General features: G+C 37.3%; 1 protein-coding gene across 1 annotated transcript in view; it reads left to right on the forward strand.

Annotated features, from left to right (window-relative positions):
• The window catches only part of DUSP22 (dual specificity phosphatase 22), a 34,033-nt gene extending 16,671 nt beyond the window's left edge, over positions 1 to 17,362 (forward strand). Inside the window, exons 4-7 of the mRNA XM_053466661.1 lie at positions 6,784 to 6,833; positions 11,096 to 11,170; positions 14,102 to 14,273; positions 16,749 to 17,362. Of these exons, the coding sequence (XP_053322636.1) occupies positions 6,784 to 6,833; positions 11,096 to 11,170; positions 14,102 to 14,273; positions 16,749 to 16,943 (492 nt within the window). The 3' untranslated portion in view covers positions 16,944 to 17,362. The remainder of the gene's footprint in view (positions 1 to 6,783; positions 6,834 to 11,095; positions 11,171 to 14,101; positions 14,274 to 16,748) is intronic.
• The last annotated feature ends 6,970 nt before the right edge of the window (positions 17,363 to 24,332 follow it).

The raw sequence follows: 24,332 nt of genomic DNA on the forward strand, positions 1-24,332 counted from the left end.
CAAATAAATTAAACATTTGCATATTGTTTTTTTATCCGATTTAATTAATCGAAAAAATTGAGTATGAAAATAATCGTTGATTGTAGCCCTAGACATGACAAGGCTATGTTGTACAGAACTGTATTTGTGATATGCCATATGATTATAAATGATGTTAGAGTCATTGACATACAGAACCCCTGGATTTCTATCTTAATGGTTTGTCACAAGGTTTACATGATCGTTCTGCTCTGTTTAACATGCCAACTTTCTAGAGTCATGGGCCTGCCAGTAATCTAGCGTCACTCATGCCGTGGAGATATAAACATGCATGTTCTATTATCTTGCTGAAGTAGAGAGATTCCTCCAATGTTTATGTAAACATATTCCATGGATTGTCCTGCACGGAACGAAAACAATCATACCTCAACTGGCCCTAGTGTCATGAAGCTCTTCTGTTTTTTGCTGAGGGAACATATTTTACTAATTATTGGAGTCTTATCAAATGTCAAAAGTCAAAAGCCACATTACTTGAAGAAACAAGTATATTGGGGTTAAGATGCATATATCTGTTGATCATTAACCCTGAAGCTAAACTCTGAACTTGCCCAAGAGAAAAAAGGAGGAAATTACACAAACAAAAACATTCAAATAATAAAATCACATAATTATAAATAACATTTATTGAACAAAAACTAATACATTAAAGGCAACACTAAATACAAATACACCTGACAACTTCACCAAATAGTGCAAATGCAAACATTTTAAACCGCTCCTATGTATGCAGGCAGGAGTAGGGACACAGGCAGCGAGCCTACACAGGCCGGCCGGTCCGCGGATGCTGCCAGACTCCAGAGCGCCGCTGGGGGAAGTGACGTCATGAAATGAAACATCACTTCCTCCCAGTGATCAGCCTCAGGTACAGCCACAAATGCAGCACCGGCACATAGACATAGCGCTGCGCTAAAGACGGAGCCGCAGGAGGGGGATCACCCTGCCGGTCTGCCCCTGCAAAAAAAACACCGAGTCGGCCGGGTGCTCGAAGTACCGGCTATGCCGGTGAAATACCGGCCAGGTGGCAACCCTAGCTGGGTCCCATTTGTCTCCGCCACCAAAAAGTGTAGCACATGAAACCCAAACCCCTCTCATTGTATCAATAAAATGAAGACATTTATTATATTCTTCACATCTGATTGCCTTATCTTTTTTTCATGAGTCAGCTTTAGGGTAAAGTAACCCGAACAGTCTTGTAAAGCAGCTTCAACAGATGGAGAACTATCAAAATGCCCCCCCCCAGCTCCTGAGACTTTCAGTATGTCCACAACATTACCAAGAACCACTGACTGTTGTCATACGGCAGACACGTACTCTGAAATAAAAATGTCCTTGAAAAAAAGGCTATTTCAGTCGCCCTGTTGACGGTAAAAGTCAAACAACATTTGACAATCTTGAAAAGACTGGCCAGGTGGTGAAGACACACTATTTGCATATAGCTAAACAGATTAAACTTTCGGGTTAACCCTAGGGTAAAAATATGTCGTAAGTGGTTTTCTTGGAAATCTTCCATTTTTGACATTTTGAAATGCACCAAACTTGAGTTTTTTTATTCTGTAAATTTATTATTTTGTTTAGTTTTACGTGAACCTACATATCCCAAATTTGAATGTGTACATGCAATTATAACATAGCTGGCAGAATTTTCTTATAATCATGATGTTCAGTAAATGTAACATTTATAGCCTTTACAGTTTTTCTAAACATGTGTTTTTGTATTTGTAATATTGGGAGGAAAAGATTACTTTTAGTTGTTTAGCTTTCCATCTTATTCTTCATCTTTTTCTATATTACCTTGCTCAGCAATAAAATAAAATGTACACAATTTATTTTTAACATATTAAAGGCTTGTGTACTTACAATTAATTGTTTGTTAGAGGAAAGGGTGATGTGATAGAGTGAAATAAAAAAGTTATTTTGAAGGGAGCAAAAAGAAGGAACAGGTTGTGTAAGTGATGATCATGCATTTAGAGACCTTTTGGAAGATGCATTATGGTTTGATTGAAACTATTACTAAACATTGCATAAAGAAGTTTACATTATTATTAAAGGTTTTAGAAGCGGTCAAATGCATTATAGTAGTAGATTTCAACATATTGACCATTACATTTATGCTTGGGAGACATCTAACTTCCCTCTAACTTCTGATGCCTTCACCAGTATCCAAAATCCAAATTGTTCTGAGAAGCCAAAATTGTATAGTACAGGAGTGAGTTAATGGAAGCTTTGATACGTTTTGTGTAACCTTAATTATAAAACATGGAGTTTTGAGAAAAAGTTGAGCTTTGCAAATAAGGCATCCAGTAACAACAAGTTGGGGCAGAAACCTCCATTACATTTTCATCATTATTTTTTACCGGCATGTATAGGCATGACTAATCTTTCTGGGGGTTTTTTTTATCAGAAAACCATGCATCACAGCAAATTACCAGCATTTCTTGTGCTTCATGTGGGATTTTATTTATTTTTGTATCGATGACTTAACAGTATGTATTGGACTTCTATTTTGGTATCTGCTGCTGTTATGTATCAGACTTACACTTACACGAATGAGTGAGGGCAGAAAATATACCATAACTGCACTGGCTGATTTAAACACCATGATAGAAATCTTGCTATTGTGAAAGATCAACATTTTGTTAACCCTTAAATGATTCATCTTTGCATCACAAGAATGATGAATCGTACACAGAAGATGGTGCCGTCTTCATGCTTTATTTTAATTTGGTGTGTCTATATTGCCGAATAATAATTTGTGTTAACCTGGTTTCGGATATGAGTTTTTTGGAACATGGGAATTTTGGTACTTGCTTTAATAGGCAAGGGCAATATATTAAAATAATCAAAATATTCTATATCAAGTTAATTCCTAACCACCAAAACTAGGTCTTTGTTGTCTCTCCTGAAACTAAAATCAGTTAAACCGATACAGTGAGAGCTTACAAAACTAGAGCAAGTTATAGGATTTCACGATTAGCAAGACTTGAAACAAGCGAGAGTTTAGTAAAATTTCTCAAAAAATCAGATTTCTATGAAACGCAAGCGCATGCAGAAAAAGTACGTTTTTCCATGTGTTTTGGTTGTGCAAGCGGTTACAGACCAAGAACAGAAAGAAAAAAAACCCAAACACTTTCCTAACAATATATCCATTATATTTAAAACATGTTTGACAGCTGCTTCAAAATACATATTATTTAATACCATGCGTTAATTATATATTATAGTTTAAATGCCAATATGTGTAGTCTTTTGGGTAACTGGATAGTCTTATATACGTTCCTTACATTGCACAATTTTGGTTTATATTTCAAATATACTTTAGCAGCAGTAAATACCCACTTGAATCTGCAATGACTGAATACACAAATGTAACTAATGTCAGAAAGTTTTACTTTAATAAGAAGGTAAAACATGCATTGAATAGGCATAAGGTTATTCTGGATCTAAGATGAGACTAAGTACTGATTAAGGTTTAAGTCTTTACAATAGTAAAAACAACTAGATGAGCTGACTAGAGGGTTTTATCTGCTGTAAAATTTTATGTTTTTATATAAAATACTCTTCCGTAGATCTAGATTTAGATATAGTCCACTTTCCAACCATTTTGTTATTGATCAATTCTCCTTTTGTACCAAAATAACCATTGCTGTTCCTTTCCTTTCCTTGACTAGTTAGTTACATCTTTGCTGCTTAAGACTCATTATATGAACTAGTATTTACTTTAAATGCATTTTTTGTTAATTAAAAACCACAAATCTCCTCCAATTCTGCAAACATTTTGTCCTCCATAGCATCAGTGAGAAATAGTTGTCTTATAATTAAAAATAGTAACTTTGTAGTGGAAATACCTACCAGGGTGTACCTAAAAACAGAACATTTAGAAAACAAAAATTAGAAGATGAGACCTTTTTATAGCTAAACTGAAGTGTACTCTGTTTTAGACAATACCTAGATAGTTTTGAATGCTTTAATACTTCAGTTAACCAATAAAGCTATCATTTTGCCAGATATTAATATTCAACGAGACATGGCTATCTGGATCCCAGTGATAGGTCCAACACTGCCAAAATATTGCGATGGTGTAATTTTCATAGAGTAGCGAAACATGAACTCTACTTGATGCTATGCTTAAACGTCATGAAAATAGAAATAAAATCAACTTTTTAGTGTGCTGTTACCAAAACACATTTAATAAGTAAATAAGTGTTCTAGCCCGATATAACCTAACATTGTCATATTTTATTTATTGTAATGTAGGCAAGCTGTAGATAAGTCATGACACCTCTTATATAACTTATATAATTTCTTTAAATGCCAAGTCGTGACTGTTAATATATGGAAATGATGTGGGTTTCGTTACCAAAATCCATAACTATAACATTGAAAAATGCAAAATATGTGGCTAAACAATGCAGGTTATCTTACTGACTTTTTTATAAGATAAAAAAATATAAATATATATGTATTTGTAGAGAAACAGAATCAGATGTATATATCTATTTTTTTTCTGGTACGCTTCATCCAGTAGAGCGTTGCACATATTGTTCTATTGAGCCTTTAACCAGACATGCCATGTTTGCTAATATTGTTCCTGTTGACTGCAGCGTTATCCTTCTTGTCCAAGTTGGGTTTCAACAATTGCAACCCTCACAGCTGCTGAACAGATTCTTCTTTCACAACACCTGTTTTTCATGTGAAACAAAAGCTCTCGTTATAGCTCAGCATGTTTCGCATATGCCACTTTTTCTCTCCTCTCGCAATTTAGCTTTCAGGTTTCATATAACACAGCTGCTTGTGCTTTAAACTTGCTTTCTAATTATAAACTAGATGAGAACTTCAGGGTCGTATAAAAATAATAATTACTGAAAATCCATCCACATTTGCAGACTTGATGAATGTAAAAACCTACTAGGCTGTAGCGGCGTATACAACACTCTCGAGATGTAGCTTGGAGGGTGTAGGACAGTGTAGCTATTCTTTGATCTTTCACTATGAGAAAAAGACCATAATCTTTGGAATGCATTAAAACAATGGGATTTACTTTTTTTCTAATAAACACGGATAAACTTTTTTTTCTTCTATTAAAAGAGCAAAAGTTGCTTTGGTTTAGTAAAACACAAATGAGAAGTATATAAAGCTAACATAAAGTTAACTTTTAAAATCAATAATGATTTTTTTTAAAAAGGATTTCAGGGTTCCTGAAATCCTGGGGGCGGTTCTGGGATTGACTTTATTACATTACATTTATTTATAAAGTGCCGGCAGATTCCGCAGTGCTGTTACAGTCAGTAGAACAATTTCACGTACAAAAACACATACAATAACAAACTGGTGCAAAGGAGAAGAGGGCCCTGCTCCTGCGAGCTTACAATCTAGTCGGTGGTTGAGGGGAGTGAGACAATAGGAGAGGACGGCTTGGATGGGGATGAGTTGATCCGGTTCCGATGATGTGTTGAAGCTGTTGATTGTTCAGATGGCTTGATTACGATGGTTGGGAGTACTGGGAAGGAATGTTGTACGCTTCCCGGGTAGGTGGGTTTTCAGAGAGGTTTTGAAAGTTGCGTATGAGGCAGAAAGTCTGATGGAAGACTTTCAATGATGTCAAGTGTGCAAAGGATGTGAATAATGGCATTAGGGTAACAAAGTGAGGGAACGTACAGGTCATTGGATTACAATACTTTTAGACTTCTGGGTTATTTTTTCATAATACTACTTGATTTAGGAGTAAATTGCCAGGAAGGATCATTATAGCAGTCTATATATATATATTATATATATATATATATAATTCTCTTGTATACCAGGTTTGTTTGTTTGTTTTGTCTGGTTAGCTTGTGAGCTGTTTGGCCAGAAAGGAGTTTAAAGAGGTAGGTAGGGAAAGAATATATTTCTCAATATACGGGACTGATTCAGTGAGAAATCAAATTATCATTTTGGAATCAGGAAGTACTTCTGTCGCCTTGGAAAATCCCTTTTTTTGCTTTTTTTCTGGATAAACGGCAGGATTGAACATGATCTTTTTCACTTTTTTCTTTTTTCAATTTAAATTACTATGTTGCTATTGTTCTACGTATTGGACTGTAAAAGGTAAGTATGGGCAAACTCAATATGAGTACATTATGCGATCGTTTGGAACTTTGTTGTTTCTAAAAGTAAATGGCTTTACGTGAATACTTTCATGAGTGATTATAAACTGTAGCTAAATTACCAAATTCTGAATCAAATCTTTTTTCTATGTAGGCAAAGTAAACAATTATATTTCAGACTAGGAACATTTACGCTATAGAAAACCTATAATTAGATTGCTATAGGCATTACTAGACACAGCTTCTGTACAAATACAAATCCCAGTAGACTGGTGGCTATGGCATCTAAAACTTTAGTGCTTTTGGTCTCTGCTATTGGATCTCTATGGAAGCATCCTTTTTCTGGCTCAATAGAAATTTCTGGCTTCTGTCTGACTCCTAAATTCTACATAGATTTTTTTTTTCCGCCTTGTTTATGAGTATGTGTATATGTATGTATATATATATATTATGGATGTTGTTTATTTGCTGTAACTGTGTCTGCAGTATATCCTACAATGCATGGGTAGACATGTACTAACCGAATCGAGTCAGCAGCTGCTTATAGCGATAATAAGTGCTATTTCAGTAACTTGGGTAACTAGTATGTTATAATATGAGCTCTTATCACTGCTCCTTCACAGCTTATTTTTATTAATGCATCTTTGAATTGTCTGTACAGGGTATGAAATATCTCTGCATTCCAGCATCCGATTCACCACATCAGAACTTGTAAGTAATTGCTTTGCTTTCTTTGTAATCTTGTTGTGTCTCTTGGATTCGCATATGTTAGGGTTATATTTTTTGAATTAGATTTATTATTTATTGATTTATATAGCACCATCATTAGAATCTAATCTTCAGTAATTAAAAAAACAAAATGACCCTTCCACCACCAGCCATATGCCAGGGCAATTTAAGCGAGAGGTGAGAAAAGCACATAAAAGGTGCAGGCGTGAAGGGCCCAGGAGGGCATTTGGTGCATGTGATGGAAAATAAATGTCCCTGTCAACTTTGCTTAATATCATGTAAGATTGTTTACTTGATAGAGCATCCCAGTTTTCACTATTGCTCAAGCACATTCTTGACTGTCTCTTACTGAAAAGCTACTGGGTTTGCACTGACAGTGAAGCAATAACAGAGTTTCCATCATGGATCCTTGAAGAATGGCCATGTGATTGCTGAAGTGCTGGTCCAGTTTTGAACATTGGTAATTGTCTATTTAATTTATGGTGGCGATCCTATTAATAGAAATGGACAAATTTAATACTAGAAAGAGTACAATCATTTTCCTATTTGAGAAAGAAAGTAAGTAAAGGTGATTGCATGGGGAATTCCCAATCTAGAAGCAAATTTTAAACTAAAATGAGGCGACCTTTCTAAATTGCTAGTTGGGGCATCATGGTAGAGTTTTGTTTTATAATCTAAAGGAGTACTACAGACCCGAATATTCTATACACAATAAAGGAGCACTTTTCCTTTTAGGTTGTGCGGTGGGCTCAGCAGGGCATCACTGAAGAGTCTTCAACAATTTATGTCATGCTTTACTAATTACACCAAATAACCCTAGGCAATGGCTTTTTACAGATGGGAAAAACAAATAGATAATATTTGTAGAGCACTAGGAACATCCATATTAGCTTTTTATAGCTAAATGTGTGTTAACCCCTTAATGACAATGCCCGTACATGTACAGGCTCAAAATGCATTGTTTTCAATGGGTTTAGGGACCGCCCATTGGCCTTAAGGGGTTAATTTATAGAGGAATCTATATAAATTTATTTTAAAAAGTTTTCCACACTTTTTGTGCCATACCTTCATCTATGGTTTTAATCTATGGTGCTGGTACCCAATAACTTTAATCTTATTGTATTATGGATTTTATTGATCCATTCAAATTAATTTATAATAGGCATATTTGCCACAAACCATTATACATGCACTACAGTTCAAAGGTTTGGGGTCACTTAGAAATCTCCTTGTTTTTTTTAAAGAAAAGCATATTTTGTCCATTAAAATAATCAAATGGATCAGAAATACACTGTAGACGTTAATGTTGTAAAAGGCTATTTGTAGCTGGAAACGGCTGATTTAATGGAAAATGTACAAAAGCCCTTTATCCGCAACCATCAGTCCTGTGTTCATATATATATATATGAGAGAACTTGATATTTTTCATATTTGTGTATTCTAAGCAAATCCTAAGAATAATAATTTTTTATATATTCCTTTTACAAGGCCTTTCAACAACTGTCTCCCTTCTGTAATGTAACAGTTTAGAGTCGAGCGAGTGGCGGGTTACTTTGATGAGTAATGCTCAGTGAAGCACATAATTCCGTTTAGTCTACACTTGTTTGCTGCAAAAATAGCAGTTTAAATTTCCCGCTCTAAACCAGAATTTACTGTATATCCCCCCCCATGTATTGCATTCCCCACACCTCCGCACTCTTTGCTCCAGCTTGTTTCAACATCATAGAAAGGTTGGAGAATTCCTTGAAGTATAATGTATAGTCTCAATTAATCTAGTTTGCTGACTGCAAGGATACATGATGCAGATGTGGGCTATGCCAAGACTTGACAGGTCCCCTGGCTGATTTTCACATTTGACGCCTTACTTTTCTTGAGAAATCTCATGGCTCCCAGATTTTCAAGCTTTTGAAGGTGTTATAAAAATGGTGCATTAAAATGCTATTTCCTGGGAGTCTGTCCATGATAGCTGACCAGAAATTACAAATCGGTTCATACAAGGACTATATATAATGGAAAAAGAAAGCTTCTGTTTTGGTGCTGCTAGGATGATTCCCCCAACGGAATTATTCTGAATAATGGACTTGAGCTCCCATGGCTGGTCCATGATAGCTGACCAGAAATTACAAATCCGTTCATAAAAGGACTATATATAATGGAAAAAGAAACCTTCCGTTTTGGTGGTGCTAGGATGATTCCCCTAACGGAAATTTTCTGAATATAGGACATGGACAAAATGAAGCATGCATGGTTAGACAACTTAGTCTTCTGACTCATGTTCCTCCTCCCCTGTCTCTACAGGAAGCATTTGTATCTAAGCATCTTGAACATTCTCATTAGCACTCTCATTGAAATTATTAAAGCAGTGTACAAAATATGAATATCCATTCATTGTAAGTGTTTTTCAACTTGGTGGCCTTAAGACATCTCATGCCACCTTTGTGCACTTCATACCGTTCTTTTTTTTTGCCAGCATACTCCCCCAGTCACCATGGCAACCAGATTTCATCCAGAATCCGTCTACTTGTCTGTCAGTCTGTGTTGGTCCATATTTAGCAACACTGTCGTAATGCGAAGGATGTATAGACCCCCTTTGCTGAATAATTTTAGCGATCAAGAAATAATTATAGATAGAAAGATAGTCCTTTAATCCTAGCTTTAATGGTAATGCATTCTTCTAAATATCACTAAGAAATGACATCCCCTGAACATTGCAGCAGCCCATGCTGCACTGTTATTATAGAGAACTGACACTAACATGGTTTGCATGCTAAAGAATAATGCTTACTGACGCGGTATGCTGCGGTATGTATTTTTCCGTGTACAGAGTACACTGTTAGTAACAAGTGTGGTAAGCAGTTCCCCCTAGATGAGGACCTTAGCACTGCTGCATTTTAGTGTATAGGGTTTTTGTCACACATCACTGCTTTGATTTAATGAATAAAGTTCTCTATTTCTGGTCCAGGAGATGGGAAGCTGTGATTCTTTGCTTGACATAAATGGTCTTATCGCTATAGCAACTAATGAAATCTTCTTGTTTCTTGGACAATTCTACAATTGCTATGGTGATAAGACCAACTTTAAAATAATCACATTTTATACTAAAATAGAGAAGCTACATCTACTGTTTACTACGTATAATTTAGTAACACCCCTGAATGTTTTGTGTGGGTAAAACTGAAATCTCAGATTGGCACGATGAAATGTTTTTTTTTCCAAATGAAACTAAACCAGAGATCAAAGAAGAAAGTAAACAGAAACTGAGAAGGTTTATTATCAAGTAAATCTGTATGTTTTTGTTATTCTTCAGACAGTCCAGACTACAGCTTTTGTTCCAGTATAGCTTATTTTTGCACATAGGACTGAATACTATGTTTTACGAAATTTCCTGCAGTTTTAAGAGCTGTCCTGTGTTCTACGGTTTCCAGAACACAGTACGTTATGTTGTCAATGCCCATAACTAACTTACACCTTGTAACTTAGTTTTAAGTTGGCTGAACAAAATAGTTTAGCAGATTCACTAAAGCATGTTTGCCAATGAAAGTGCAGTAGGATTTCTGTGTAAACGCAACCTTATTATACCTAATGACATATATATCATCAAGTTTTACAAAATTGGTTAATTGTCCCTGCATTATTTATAGTTCAATCATGATTCAAATTTAAAAACATCTCATCGTGTTAACGCTGCATTTTATAAAGCCAACTAATGGAGGGAGTAATGGAGGGGTAATCATGCAAATCACGAAGAAAAGATGATTAGATTATTGGTGATATAAAGTAGACATACATTTTAGGGTTTTTCCCATATGTTTTTTTTAAATCTGATCTTAAATATGTAAGATATGTTAAAGTGATCTTTTTTTTAACTGTTGTAATTAGCTTGGGTCAAAAAGTAAAATTAGAGAAGACCTTGAGTTGGCTTATCTTTGGCTTGCATTCATCTACTCTTGACAAGCCAGGTGGATCTCAACTAGCTATACTTCAAAGTACAGACGCGGTATGGAGTAAGGAATTCTCCACCCTGTTTGAATATGAATGTAGCCACAGCTGATTTTAAATCTATTTTCTTCCCCAGAACAACGTAAGAAGTGAGTAGTAAATTATTGGGTAGGAGATCCATAGGGGAACAGGAAAGGTGAAGGACTAGTAACTGCATTACTTGTTAACCTACCTGGAGACAGCCGAGCCAGCTTGATTCCCGATGATCTGTGTTAACACGCTAATGTTTCTTTATTGGCTTACAGGACACAACATTTTAAAGAAAGCACAACATTTATCCACGAGTGCAGACTGAAAGGGGAAGGCTGCTTAGTTCACTGGTATGTATCATCCATAAAAATGTTTTTCTGCGACATTTGGAAATATTGCGTTTTTATTCATGCAGACAAGTGATTGGATTGTTCTACCACATAGTATTGGTAATATATCAATATCTGTTCAATCCATTCTTATCTATACATTTTGCTCTTTTAATTTGCAACCAAAACTGATTTCTCAAAACAGTTTTCAGCTATATTTATCAAGGCAAAACTGGACTAGTTATCTGGAGCCATTAGTTGAAGCTTCATATTGGTTTCTTTGGTGAATGCTCTCAATTCTCCTGTTGTATATACCAAGTTCTGCATTGGTAAATATATCACATTATCTGTTTAAGTGTGTTTGGAACATTGACCAAATGAACCTAGGTGCTTTTCAGTAATCACCGCTTACTGCTCCAAATGTCACCACTGCTGTCCATGGTGCTGATATGTATAACCATAAAATAAAATGATATCTTCATTGCCTTACCATACTAAATACCTCTTCTGATAAATCATATTAGGATTTTTTTCCTCCCAGAATTTTGTCCCTTTTGTTGGATGCAGTTAATGTACAAGTATGTACAAGATTCAATGGGTTCTTTTGTGCCTGTTTTTCCTGCATCTACCGCTATTAAAGTGATCATTGGATAAAATAAATAATAAAATATCAATGTATTACATTTTCCCTCAATACTACAATGGATCAATAATGACTGACTACATGGAAACCATGTTTTCTCCCACCTACCTTACTCCTTTAGTACCCTCATCCCCATGGGCTCTCAGACACTGGCATAACCAACAGCATTGTTAAGTTTTACAATCTTTGACCCATTCCTGCATTACCCTGTAATGCCATTAAGTCAAATATTAGTGTTCAACAATTCAGAAACCTTCTCAAAACCATTTATATGCATTACATATTTGGCTTTGTAGCAGGAACCAGTAGGCAATGGTCAAGAGTAAGTGAATCCTAGAACCACATGTATTAAACGTTATGTACCTTGGAGCATACATGTAGCAGATATATCTGAAATACTGGCATAACAAAATTATCCGTGGATGTCTTCGCAACATTAAAAGACATGCCATGGCTTTAAGACATGGAGCACCGTGATATGTCCTAAAGGTACACAGCACCTTCTATTGAAATCTGTGGATGCTGCAGTGAGCCTCCATAGTGTAAATGGGGCCATTGAGGAGATCAAGTTTTTCCCTGTAACTGGTCCATTGAGCAGTGGGACACTGGGGGGTCTGATCATCCAAGAGGCCGATTGGGCCTCCAGTTTTGCCTCAGGGGGACTGCCACTAGGTTGTTCTAGGCCAGGGTACATGCTTGGCACCATGATTAAAGAGTGACTGAATAACACCCCACAGTCAGTAGATATCTGTAATTGTGGTTACACATACTACCGTATTTGCTCGATTATAAGACGACCCTGATTATAAGACGACCCCCCAAAATCTGAATATTAACTTAGGAAAAAAAGAAAAAGCCTGAATATAAGACGACCCCAAAGGAAAAAAGTTTTACCAGTAAATGGTAATTCATGTAAACTATTTTTTTTACTAAAAGCTATGATTGAGAAAAATATTTTTTTTTGTTTTTATTTCTTGTATTTTCCAACCTGTCCCCCAGTTACGCACATCTGCCCCCAGGCTTGCCACTCCAATATGGCACTGTGGCCCATGATATGCCTTTTAACCCTCTATATGCCACTGTGCCCCATGGTATGCCTTTTGACCCCCTATGTGCCACTCTGCCTCCAGAAATGCCTTATACCCCTATATCCCATTCTGGCATTTAGGGGGTTAAAATGCATATTATGGGCAGAGTGGCATATAGGGAGGTATAAGGCATTTCAGGAGGCAGAGTGGCATTAAGGGAGTTAAAAGGCATTGTATAGAGCACTCTGCCTCTAGAAATCCCTTATACCCCTATATGCCACTCTGGCATTTAGGGGGTTAAAATGCATATTATGGGGCAGAGTGGCATATAGGGAGGTATAAGGCATTTCAGGAGGCAGAGTGCTCTATTAAATGCCCCCTTAACGCCACTCCAGAAATGCCCTATGCCCCCATTTAACACACACACACACACTCTCTCTCACCCCCTCTCTTACCGGTGCTTCCAGCTGGGGCAGCGGGTTGACGTCGCCTTCTGCTGCAGCCGGATGGAGGTGGAGTTGGCAGCGGGGATTTGTATGCGTGCGTCGCGTATACTTTCCCCGGCTGTCAGAGATCAGAGTTCCCCGCACCGGTGTGGGGAACTCTGATCTCTGACACTCGGGGAAGGTCTACGCGACGGACGCAGACAACCCCCGCTGCTAGCCACACCTCCTTCCGGCTGCAGGGGACGTTGTCTACGCGGATCGCGTAGACGTCAACCCGCTGCCCCGGCAATACAGCAGGAAGCACCGGTAAGTGTGTGTATGATGGGGAGGGGGGTGAGACAGGAGGATCCAGGTCCCCTGCAGCGGTGCGAGGGATCTGGATCTTAGTCTCCTAATCAGACCTCTATTTGAGGTCGTCTTCTAATCAGACCTCTATTTGAGGTCTGATTAGAAGACGACCCCGATTAGAAGACGAGGGGTATTTTTCAGAGCATTTGCTCTGAAAAAAACCTCGTCTTATAATCGAGCAAATACGGTATGTATCTTAATTTATCTCTGATTAATAGATGGTTGTATTGTGTGACCATTCTATGAAATAGTGTTTGTATACTTAGTTAAAAAAATTTCATAGAAAAATTAATTAAAGAAATTGATACAGAAAATAGGAAGAACCTCATAGTCTTTTCAAAATATATCTGTATTGTCAGGAGAATCACTGTATACATGTGAATGCATATAGTGTTGACCTTTGTTCTGTGTACAGTATTTTTTATAATCCTAACGGTGGCATTTTTTAATGAGTTTGTACTTTTAATTCGTTGAATCTGCTTTTCAGTTTGGCAGGAGTTTCCAGAAGTGTAACTTTGGTAGTTGCCTATGTGATGACAATCACAAGCTTTGGATGGGAAGATGCCCTGTCTGCTGTACGTGGTGCAAGAACGTGCGCCAATCCCAACATGGGATTCCAGAAGCAGCTTGAAGACTTTGAGAAACATGATGTTCACCATGTAAGTGACTATGCTACAAGAGTTAATACAGCAGTGACAGTACAATCAGCAGGAAAAAACAGAAAATGAGAGAAGTCTGAAATGGGTGACTAAAACATGATTAGATAATTCAATGCTTGCGGGTGAAAACTTTATTATAGTTATCTTAGAATATGTTTTGAATACAGCATATGATACTTTTCATGCACTGTAGAAATGTCAAGCTTTAATTAACACGTGGCAGCTGAGCATTATATATTAAGGTTCTTCTGATATATTGCCAAAAGAATCAGGGCAGCCATCAACAATTTTAAGGCATAATATCATCTAAGGGCTCTATCAGAGCCCATGGTGTTACTCACCAAAATGACCTGTTCAACTAAAGTACTGATGCTTGCGGGGCAGTCACTTCAAGCACAATGCCAAGGCAACATTAGATTAGCTCAGAGACAAATAGGTGAATATCCTAGAGTTGCCCAAGGTCCTGATCTCAGTCTTGCTGTGACTCTGTAGCACTGTTTCAAAATTGTGACGTCTAAACATCTTTGGAAGATCGTCAAAATTGTGGGGCCATAATGCATTCAACCGTAAAGTTTCACATTGAAACACTTTTTGTTGCTTCCTAATTGCACCACTATTCTGGCTTGGTTTAAAGAGAAAAAAAAGAATACTTGGGGACTTTCCATGCCCTTCCTTATTTCATTTGAGTCATGCATGTGCATAGTAAGCCCTCTCACTACTTACATGCATAAAGTACAGTGGCAGAAAACTGCTCTAAAGGTTCACTTTTGGACAAATGTGATTTTTTTTTTTCTTTTTTCATGAATTTGTTTTATATTTTATTACCTTACCATTTTTAATAATGAACAATGCATTTGCAACCAGATGATGGGAAGGATGATGACTAAATAAAAACCCATTGTGGCCACAGCTGCATATATTGGTGTAGACTGAGACTGGTCTAAAGCAAAGATTTTAAAGATTTTTGTTAAAATAAAAAATGTGTTTAAGCAGAGCTATGATATAATTGCATCAAATTTTTATTATTTTGAGTTCTCCAAATATACTTATCTCCATTGCCTTGAAAATAAAATATACTGAATGTAAACCTTTCACCAGAATATCAAAATTATTATTATTATTATTATTATTATTATGGGTTTTACTTAATTAACCTATATAATATTATTTAAATATTCAAACATACAGTATTCTCAGGAATAAGTGAGATTCATGTTAGTGGACATTCACATAGTAAAGAATTGAGTGACGTATGTTTGTGGTTTATCATTGATGCTAGATAGGATTCCGATAATGGATATAACATATTGAAAGGTGTGGTCCTAAATGGTGTGTATTTAGGACCCAGAGTCTGGGGCATAACTAGAAACCATGGGGCCCCTGTGTGAAAATAGCCTGGGGGCCCCCAATTTCACCAAGCAACATGTGCCACCTTTGCCCCCAAACAGTTTGTGAGTGTTATCCTGACCTCCAAACATCTTATCTGTGTTGTCTTTGCCCCCCACGCAGATGGTTTCTGGTATCATTGCCCCTCCCCCAGCACACAAACGTAAACTCACTTACACAAATTTATACATGCTAACACACACACATTCATACTCACTGACACCACTTACACATACATGCTCACAAACTTATAGCTGGACATTCATGCTCACACATACTTCATAGATAGACATTCATATTTACATACACTTATACATAGACATCCATGCCCAGATACACTTATACACAGACATTTATGCTCACAAACAAACAAACATACATATCTCCACCTATGTCCTTTTATATTAAACCACATTAATTGATGATCGCTAGAAGCAAAACACTCTCCTGCAGGGACATCTAAAACAAGTCCCCATTTGTAAATACTAATCCAGCACAACCTCCTCTGTTGGCTCCTCTGTACCAGTTCCCAAAGACAGTCCCGGTAAGGAGTTAATGCTGTCTGTACTCCTGACTGACCAGCTGTTTAGTTTTTCCAGTCCTCCATAATGATTCATTGACATCCTTGTCATTTATTCCACTAACTACTGCCTGCTTTGTTGGATGCCCCTTTATATACAAATGAAATCGAGTGAGGGCAGGATACTTTTTTTGAGCTCGTATTGGGTGTGACGGTAATACCTATTCTTTTTAGAAAGGTCACTGTAAATAATAAGATAACATGTAATATCATAAAAGATGTAGCTTTTGTTTTTTTTCTATGGGAAGGCATGAAAGTGAGTTCAGTAAGTTGAATGCCTATTTTTAAATATTCATATTAAATATTCAGTGTCTGCTTAGGATGACTTCAGATGCCTTTATAAAGCAAGGTTTTATGTGATCACAAATGTCCAACAACAGGGTCTGCTCAGGTCCTGATTAGAATTAAAGAAGGATGTCGGTAGAGGAAAGTTTTGTCATAGTTGTCATAATTTGAAGCAATTAGAACCACAGAAAAAAAAGTTAACTATTTTTCTTTTTTAATTGTAGTTGCGGAAATGGCTTAAGGAGACTTACGGTGAGAGCCCATTCCTTGATGAAGAAGAAGCCAAACAACTTCTTGCCAAATATAAAAAACATGAGGAAGAGGAGTCTCAGCGTGCTGGGAGTTCTGGAAGACAATGGAGCAGCCACCTAACCCCACTCTCTTCCATGTCTTACAGCAACTACACCACTGAGACATAAATGTATGCCTCTTGTTTATATCTTCTGTCTGACACTCTACAAAGATCACCGGTCAAAGTTGGTGATTGGCACTAGATAGGTCTTAAGATCACACAGAATTTGCTATTTTAAAATAACACTCGATTTCCCATTTACTGCTAATGACAGCAGATATTTTGCAGAATGTTTTCAGACTGGTGTATGAAGGGAAGAGGGACATTTCTACTACTATCTTGTTTTCTAGGAATCCTGGCACATTAAAATATGGTGTGCTTTTTTTAAACAGGAGTCTTTTGAAAGCTTTGTTTGTGGTTAAGCACTGTTTTTCAGGTTTTTACCGTGTTTCAGTTTTTTAATGTATGGTTTAACGCTTTCTACCTCAACACACCATTATTTCAGTAATGACCACTGCCCCTCTGTTGCATTAAAGACATTGACTTTATTTGTATCGCTGTGGGACTTCCTCAGTAGTATACTACACTACACTATACTACACAGAACACTGTAAAATCTAACAATTCCATCGGTTGAGACCAAGATAACATTTGCCATGGTGCCATATCACACTCAGGTAAATATTCAAGAATTCCATAGCCTAAAAATATCTGTAGAACACATAATAAGTGTCTAAAAGAATATCCAAGATCACATCCTAACTGCTGATTATTTCTGCTGTACATACTGCTACAATTTCATCATTAAACATTTGACTAATAGTACAATTATCATTTATTTGGAAAATGTCAGTATTGTGCAATGTACAGAAAGTATGAATAGAACCCTTAACTTTTTTCACATAATATTACAGTCTGGAATCTGTGCACTGAAGAAACTATGTACATTTTGATTCAAGCAGACAGGAAAACATGCAAGTGTATTAGAAATATGGCTTGGCTCCAGTTTTACTGGATAGTTCCTTTCTGAAGAATAAAAGGACAGAGAACCACCAGGTTCCAGGTTTAACGTTGCCTAGTTTTACTTGAATGTCTATGTGTTGGTCACTTTTCACCTAGTCCACATCGAGAAGTGATTGACTACATGGGCAGTGGCTGTACCCCACAATGTAGAATATATGACAAAGCAGGGACGCCAATATTTTGTTGTGCAGGTATGTGGTTATTACGATTAAGAGAACATTTTGGATTCTGCATCACGTAGTTATAAAAACTAAATTACTGTCTGTGCCTTATGCAGTTTGCACACTAACATTTGTGTTTGTCTGAACTTTTAGTGCAAGAAAAGCTATATACATGTAATATTGTTAATGCAATCTTTAATATCAGTTACGTCATTTGCTAAAAAAATATTCTATACACCTTTTTTTTTTTTCAATCGGTTTGGAAAGAGTAAACACAAGGAACAAAATAGAATGAGTCGATAAAATAGACGTTAGTGTATGTTTACTCTGTTTTAAAATACTTTATAACAATGGATAATACACTGTATGTAGAATAAGCCATATTCACAAGCGTCAAGAGATACCCAACCGAGCCCTCCACTGGATTAACACCTATAGGAGAAGTTGGTGAAAGTTCACAAGATGGTGATCTATAAAATGAGTTTAAAACTTGATTGTGTAAAAAGTTATACATACAGTACAATTGCACTTTGGTATCTACAAGATTTTTGTATTACACAAATGGTTTGTAAACCAGCTAATCGCTTGTCCTCTTATGCAGATTTGTCTCAGAAACTAAACGACTTTTTCCACAGTTTGACTAGTGACGTTGTAAGCAGAACATGTAAAGTCATCTGTATAAAATGCCATTACAAAAATACAATGTAAGAAATATTTTTTTCTTGTAAATATTGGTACAATGTCTCTGTGGTGAAACTGTCTTGTGTGGGTCTAGAAAATGAAAAATACATCTTAAAGGGGTGGTGTGTACATTCCTTACACATTCGAATAACACACGTGACTAATTTGAATACTGGAATTGCATGGAAAATATCTTAATATATAATGTTATTAAAGTGGAGAAAAGTGACTCGATAAGAAGTCTAACATTGGTCTGTGTTTGTTTTGTATGCATAAATCAGAAAACCTGGACACTACGGTTATATTACATCAAATGGAGGCTGTCACAATATGTTGTTAATTACAACCGAGCACATCTTTCCAGTGACATAGAGTTGTGTTACCACAATAGACAATGGATTTATTCATTAGGCCTGGAGTTTGCAGGTGACACGTGCTTTAGTGAGTAAACACCAGGTACCATTAATATCTTTGGAGTTGTGGCTGGTGCACCAGTTTTGCTTCTATGGCTACAATGTTGGACAGAAGCTTTCTGGCTCATTATTGTAATAAATTTAGCCCAAAGTCTCGGATTTTAAAATAGGATGCCGACCAGTGTGGACATAACTCACAGTAAAAAATAACCATCTTTATCAGATAATATACACTATAACTCCAGAAAAGGTCAAGAACATAACAATTTTATTAACAAAGCCACTCACTGGAGATTAAGGACGCTTGATAACCAAAATGACCTTCTGAATGTAATAACATAATAGATTTTCTCATGCTTTCTATTTAACGGTCCTAAGACACAAGGTAAGTAATACATGGACAGCTGTAACCGCTCCTAAACCTTGTATCAAATGGAGATAAACAATGTGCTAGGATTTGTATATTTGTATATACAGTACTTAAAATGTTGCAGGATGGAATAGAACTTTAGGCCTATCTTTTGAACTTCCTATTTAGGACAAAGTAGGTAAAATTCACCTTACCACTATTGTCCACACATGGCCGTTATTTGACATTCTAAGCGCCTTTCATGATTGCACATTATAGGGGCATCTGGAGCAGATGGGTTATATACTATACGCTATCTATATACACACTTTTTTAAATTTACATCTTATTAATATTCACATGAAAGGAACATCAATAAAATACAATATGTATTGCGAAAGCGGAACGAGGGGCATCTACCGGTATCAAGACACCATTCGTACCAACCTCATTCTCAAGAAGTTTTCAATATATCAACTCCTATCAACTATTTATTCACCCAGCTTTCCATCTACAATCCGTCATGCCATCACATTAGGAGTCTACCACCACCGCTTAGGACACATCTATCAGGACAGGCATTATTGTCCCTTGTATAAAATGTCTACCTTCCACATAACCTACTCGCTGGATAGTTTCTTTTCCTCTGAGGACATGTATTTGGTGAATGCCTCAGGTTTTGATTGCTACTTAAGAACGCTGACTTAGTTCAGTGCCAGCTATTGTTTTTACATTGTATATTTTTAATATTGTGAATTAGAATTCGATTGCTCTCATTATTAACTTTCCACGGTTATGTGCTAGCGCCCACACCAATCAATTACACGTTTGCTTATCATGGCACATACTTGCACACATAAACTAACTTATGCACACATGCAACATACATGTGCAGGATTAACTACATTTGAAAGGTACAAGTGTCCTGGGAAGAAAGGCCGCCTTTATTTGAAAACTTTTATAAGACTGACAGAATACAGTCAAAACTAATATTGACTTAATAGATAACAAAAATGATGAATGGGTTAATAGGTTGAAATGGTTTAACAGACTTTTTATCTTCATGAGCGGGTTATATTTCCCACCGTGCAATGCGCCCCCTCTTCGTGACTGCTAATATCCCAACTTTTTATATCTTTGCCGCATGCTTTCTAACTAATGCAGAAAAAAATACAATCAGGGGTTTCGATGAGTTCCCAGTAGGAACAATAATATATTATAGATGATTAGCAGAATAAATGTTACTAATCTCAGTTAGAGAGAGACAGGTTATATGTACTCATATTACCTAATTCCTCAGTTAGAAAATACTGTTGATATTGCATCATTTAAGCTCATAAGTGTTTTTTTTCCCATTATTTAAAGATATACTTAAATGGGTGCCTGACATTCAATCAGTGATATCAACCATAACATACAGGGAGCAAAAGTACCCACTGGGAGGTTTGTATACAACAGGTAGATAACGAGGAGTACGTTTGCGGTTAACTGTTTAAATGTGACATAAGTGAGACACATTTTACACTCCTTCCCTAAACCTTATCCATTTCTGTTTCACACTGGTGTGTTGCTGCCCTAGCACATCAAGGGTTAAATGTAAAAAAACCCACATTATTATTATGTCACTTCTATACCTATCAAATACATATAATTTAAACCCTTAATTAATTGACCACTTTGGCTTTCAGAAGGTTAACTTAACCAAAAGTCCCACAAGCATTTTTTATTTCCATATCCAGTAAGACAACAAGCAACCTTTGAAAGAACATTGTAACAGTCGGTATATTTATATCCTTGGACTATATTAGCAGATGATAATCACATCTTTACACAGCAGAACATCTGGTGCTATATCTGTCATATACATATGCAAATAATAGCACCGACAATGTACTGGACATGAAACAGCAAATTTCCCAATGAATATGCGTCATCATTATTTGGTGATTCACATGATTAGCCCTACCTCAAAATTAAAGTGTCAGGCGGCTATGCCACTTTAGAGATCTCTGGTCAGACGTCATCTAGAGCACTGTGTACAGTTCCGGAGACCCACTTTTAGAAGGATATTCTGGAGAGAATTCAGCATAGAGCTATTAAAATGGTGAATGGTTTGCAGGATGAAAATTATCAGGAAAGACAAAGGGATCTCAATAAATCTAGCTTTGAGGAGAGACGTAAAATGCGATAAAAGAATTTAAACACACGCGGGGCTTGTACGCTGACGACAAGGTGGCTTCCTAGGATATAGACTCCTCTATAACCCAGATAACTCTCCTTTGTAGTTGTGCTAACGGGAAATTACAGTGACCTTTGCCAAACTTGTGAAAGGTGCCTGGCCCAGATGACCTTCCTTCTGAGTTCTGTAAAATTTAAAAGGAGAGAATTAAGGAACAACTTTTACAGGCATTCAACATTATCTATCTTACCAACTAGATTATGGTGCTTAACGAGGAGAGCAGAGACCAGCCAAGCATCCAAAAGACCTATATCACTTTGGAAAGCAGACTATACACCGACCAGTCATAACATTTTGCCCTGGTATCTGGCACGTTAGCAGTCGATCTTATAAATCCTGTAAGCTGCAAGGTGGGGCCTCCATGCATGAATCCTGGTGTCATGTGTTTTCCAGGTAAGCAACGTACCCGGATCCGGCTATCTACATAATGTAAAATAAAACGTGATTTATCATACCAGGCCACCGACTCCGTTCGGAGTTCATATGCTCCCAACCAATTACATGATGTCATGGGCCACAGTGATATTAGCAACTGTGTTTTCATATGTATCTTCTTTATGACTAATTTGTTCTTAAATATCATTTATAAATGCATGGTTTGTACCTATTCCGAACACGGGGCTGGTATTCAGTTATTTCCAGGGCTAGTTTTTATTCCCAATCCGGCCCTGCTTCTGCTGCAGCCATATGACTTTGTGAACCTGAACAAAATGTTTTTAAAGTTCATTTAGAAGGTAGTCTCCATAAATTGGTTTCAGCCAAGATCTAATGGGGGTTAAACTTTCCCGGTCTTTGCTTCTTTCCTTGTTACCTAGACACACTTCTCAGGTGCTGTAGGCTATATCCTCACACTTGGGGATTAACCAGTTAAATACTACTTTAACACCAGCCTTTATAATAAAGCTATCTGCAGCCTTACTTTATAGGCTCCCGGGGAGGACTGTTAGCTTCTGGCCCAGGTGGCAGGTAAAGTCAAGTGGCCCCATCAGCACATTCCCAGTAATGCACATACTCATATACACATGCTCACAGTTATACAAACTTACACACATATACACTCATGTTTACACATACTCACTAACACACACGCCCACCCTCATGCTAACACATACTCCTTCTCACACACACTTACACATTCATGCTAACAAACACCCTTATATATAGACTATCATGCTAACATACATACATACATACATACATACATACTCCCTTCCTTATGCTCTCATTTACTCACTCCCTACTTCCCTCACATCCTTACTTCACCCGCAGCATATGCTCTGGCTGCTCGCGCCTGCTTTTACCCCACTGGACTCCTGCCACCCTGGGCCAGTCCAAAATTGTTCAGAAAGGGTCGGTCTAATGACCCCCTTTCCCCCCCTAAAATCCTAGTAACTCACATATGCCCTGGCACACATATTTACATACTCACACTAACACACATCCACACTCACGTTTATGCATACTCACTAGCACACACACCCTCATGCTAACACATATTTCCTCTCACACTCACTTACACAAACACATTCATGCTCACACACATTCATGCTAAAACAAACACATACATACACTCTCACCCTAACATACACACTCCCTCTATTACACTCTTACTCGTCATACCAGCCCTTTGTGAACAATTTTGGACCAACCCAGGGGTGGTCAGCTTCCTTATGAGAATCACAGCAAAATGTTTTTTTCTTAATTTCAATATACTTCTACCCTATCATCGTCACAATTCCATGCTACTATGCTACTTTATATAAATTGCTACATCAGTCATATCTGTGAAGCATTTCCGGGGGCATTACAAAATCTGCCCTAACTGCCTTTATCTTTCCTAAAGATAAAGGCAGTTAGGTCCCTTCCAAGTAATTTGTCTTATCAATCCTGTGTCATATCCATTACTACTTCCCACAACCCTTCGTATACCTGCAGTCTTTCATGGTTCATTACTCAAGCCTCTTACCTGCAACACGTTTACTTTCTGCCTAGCGATTTTGTATCTCTCTGACCTGATCTGTGTGCCCAACCTGATTATACCTGACTACCTGCTCTGTCTCCTGAACCTTACTCGATGTGAATACTCAACGTACCATACCCGGAACTGACTGACTACTTGATGTACATGACCTGGCATGCTGGGTTACCTGTTCTGTATCTGTGTCACCCCGTATCTACGGGTATCTGGTCCCAAACCCTATCCTTCAATATTTGTATTAGCCTCTAACTAAGCTTCCACACTATTGGGATCATCAAAGTCCTTGGTCTCCTGTGTCCAGGCTCAACCCTTGAGTAGGTTATCAGGGAGAATAACTCCTGTGGTATGTGTTCCAGGGTTTACACCTTGTGACACAGACACACTAACAAAACTAAACATTCAACACTAACGCACACCAAGACACTCAACACTAACACACACAATCAAACTAACATAACTATACGCACAGAAACATACCCAAAGACACATGTTCACACATTAACATACTCAGACACACACATCCTAATATAGCCAGACACAAGCACTTTGACTAACATATCCAGAAACATGGCAACATACCCAGACACACACTCCCACACTCAAATGCACATGTTTACATACTAACATACACAAACACACACTTTCATGACTAAGCACTAAGGTCCAAAACGT

The sequence above is a fragment of the Spea bombifrons genome, chromosome 5 (genome assembly GCF_027358695.1).
Source record: "Spea bombifrons isolate aSpeBom1 chromosome 5, aSpeBom1.2.pri, whole genome shotgun sequence".
Taxonomy (NCBI): domain Eukaryota; kingdom Metazoa; phylum Chordata; class Amphibia; order Anura; family Pelobatidae; genus Spea; species Spea bombifrons.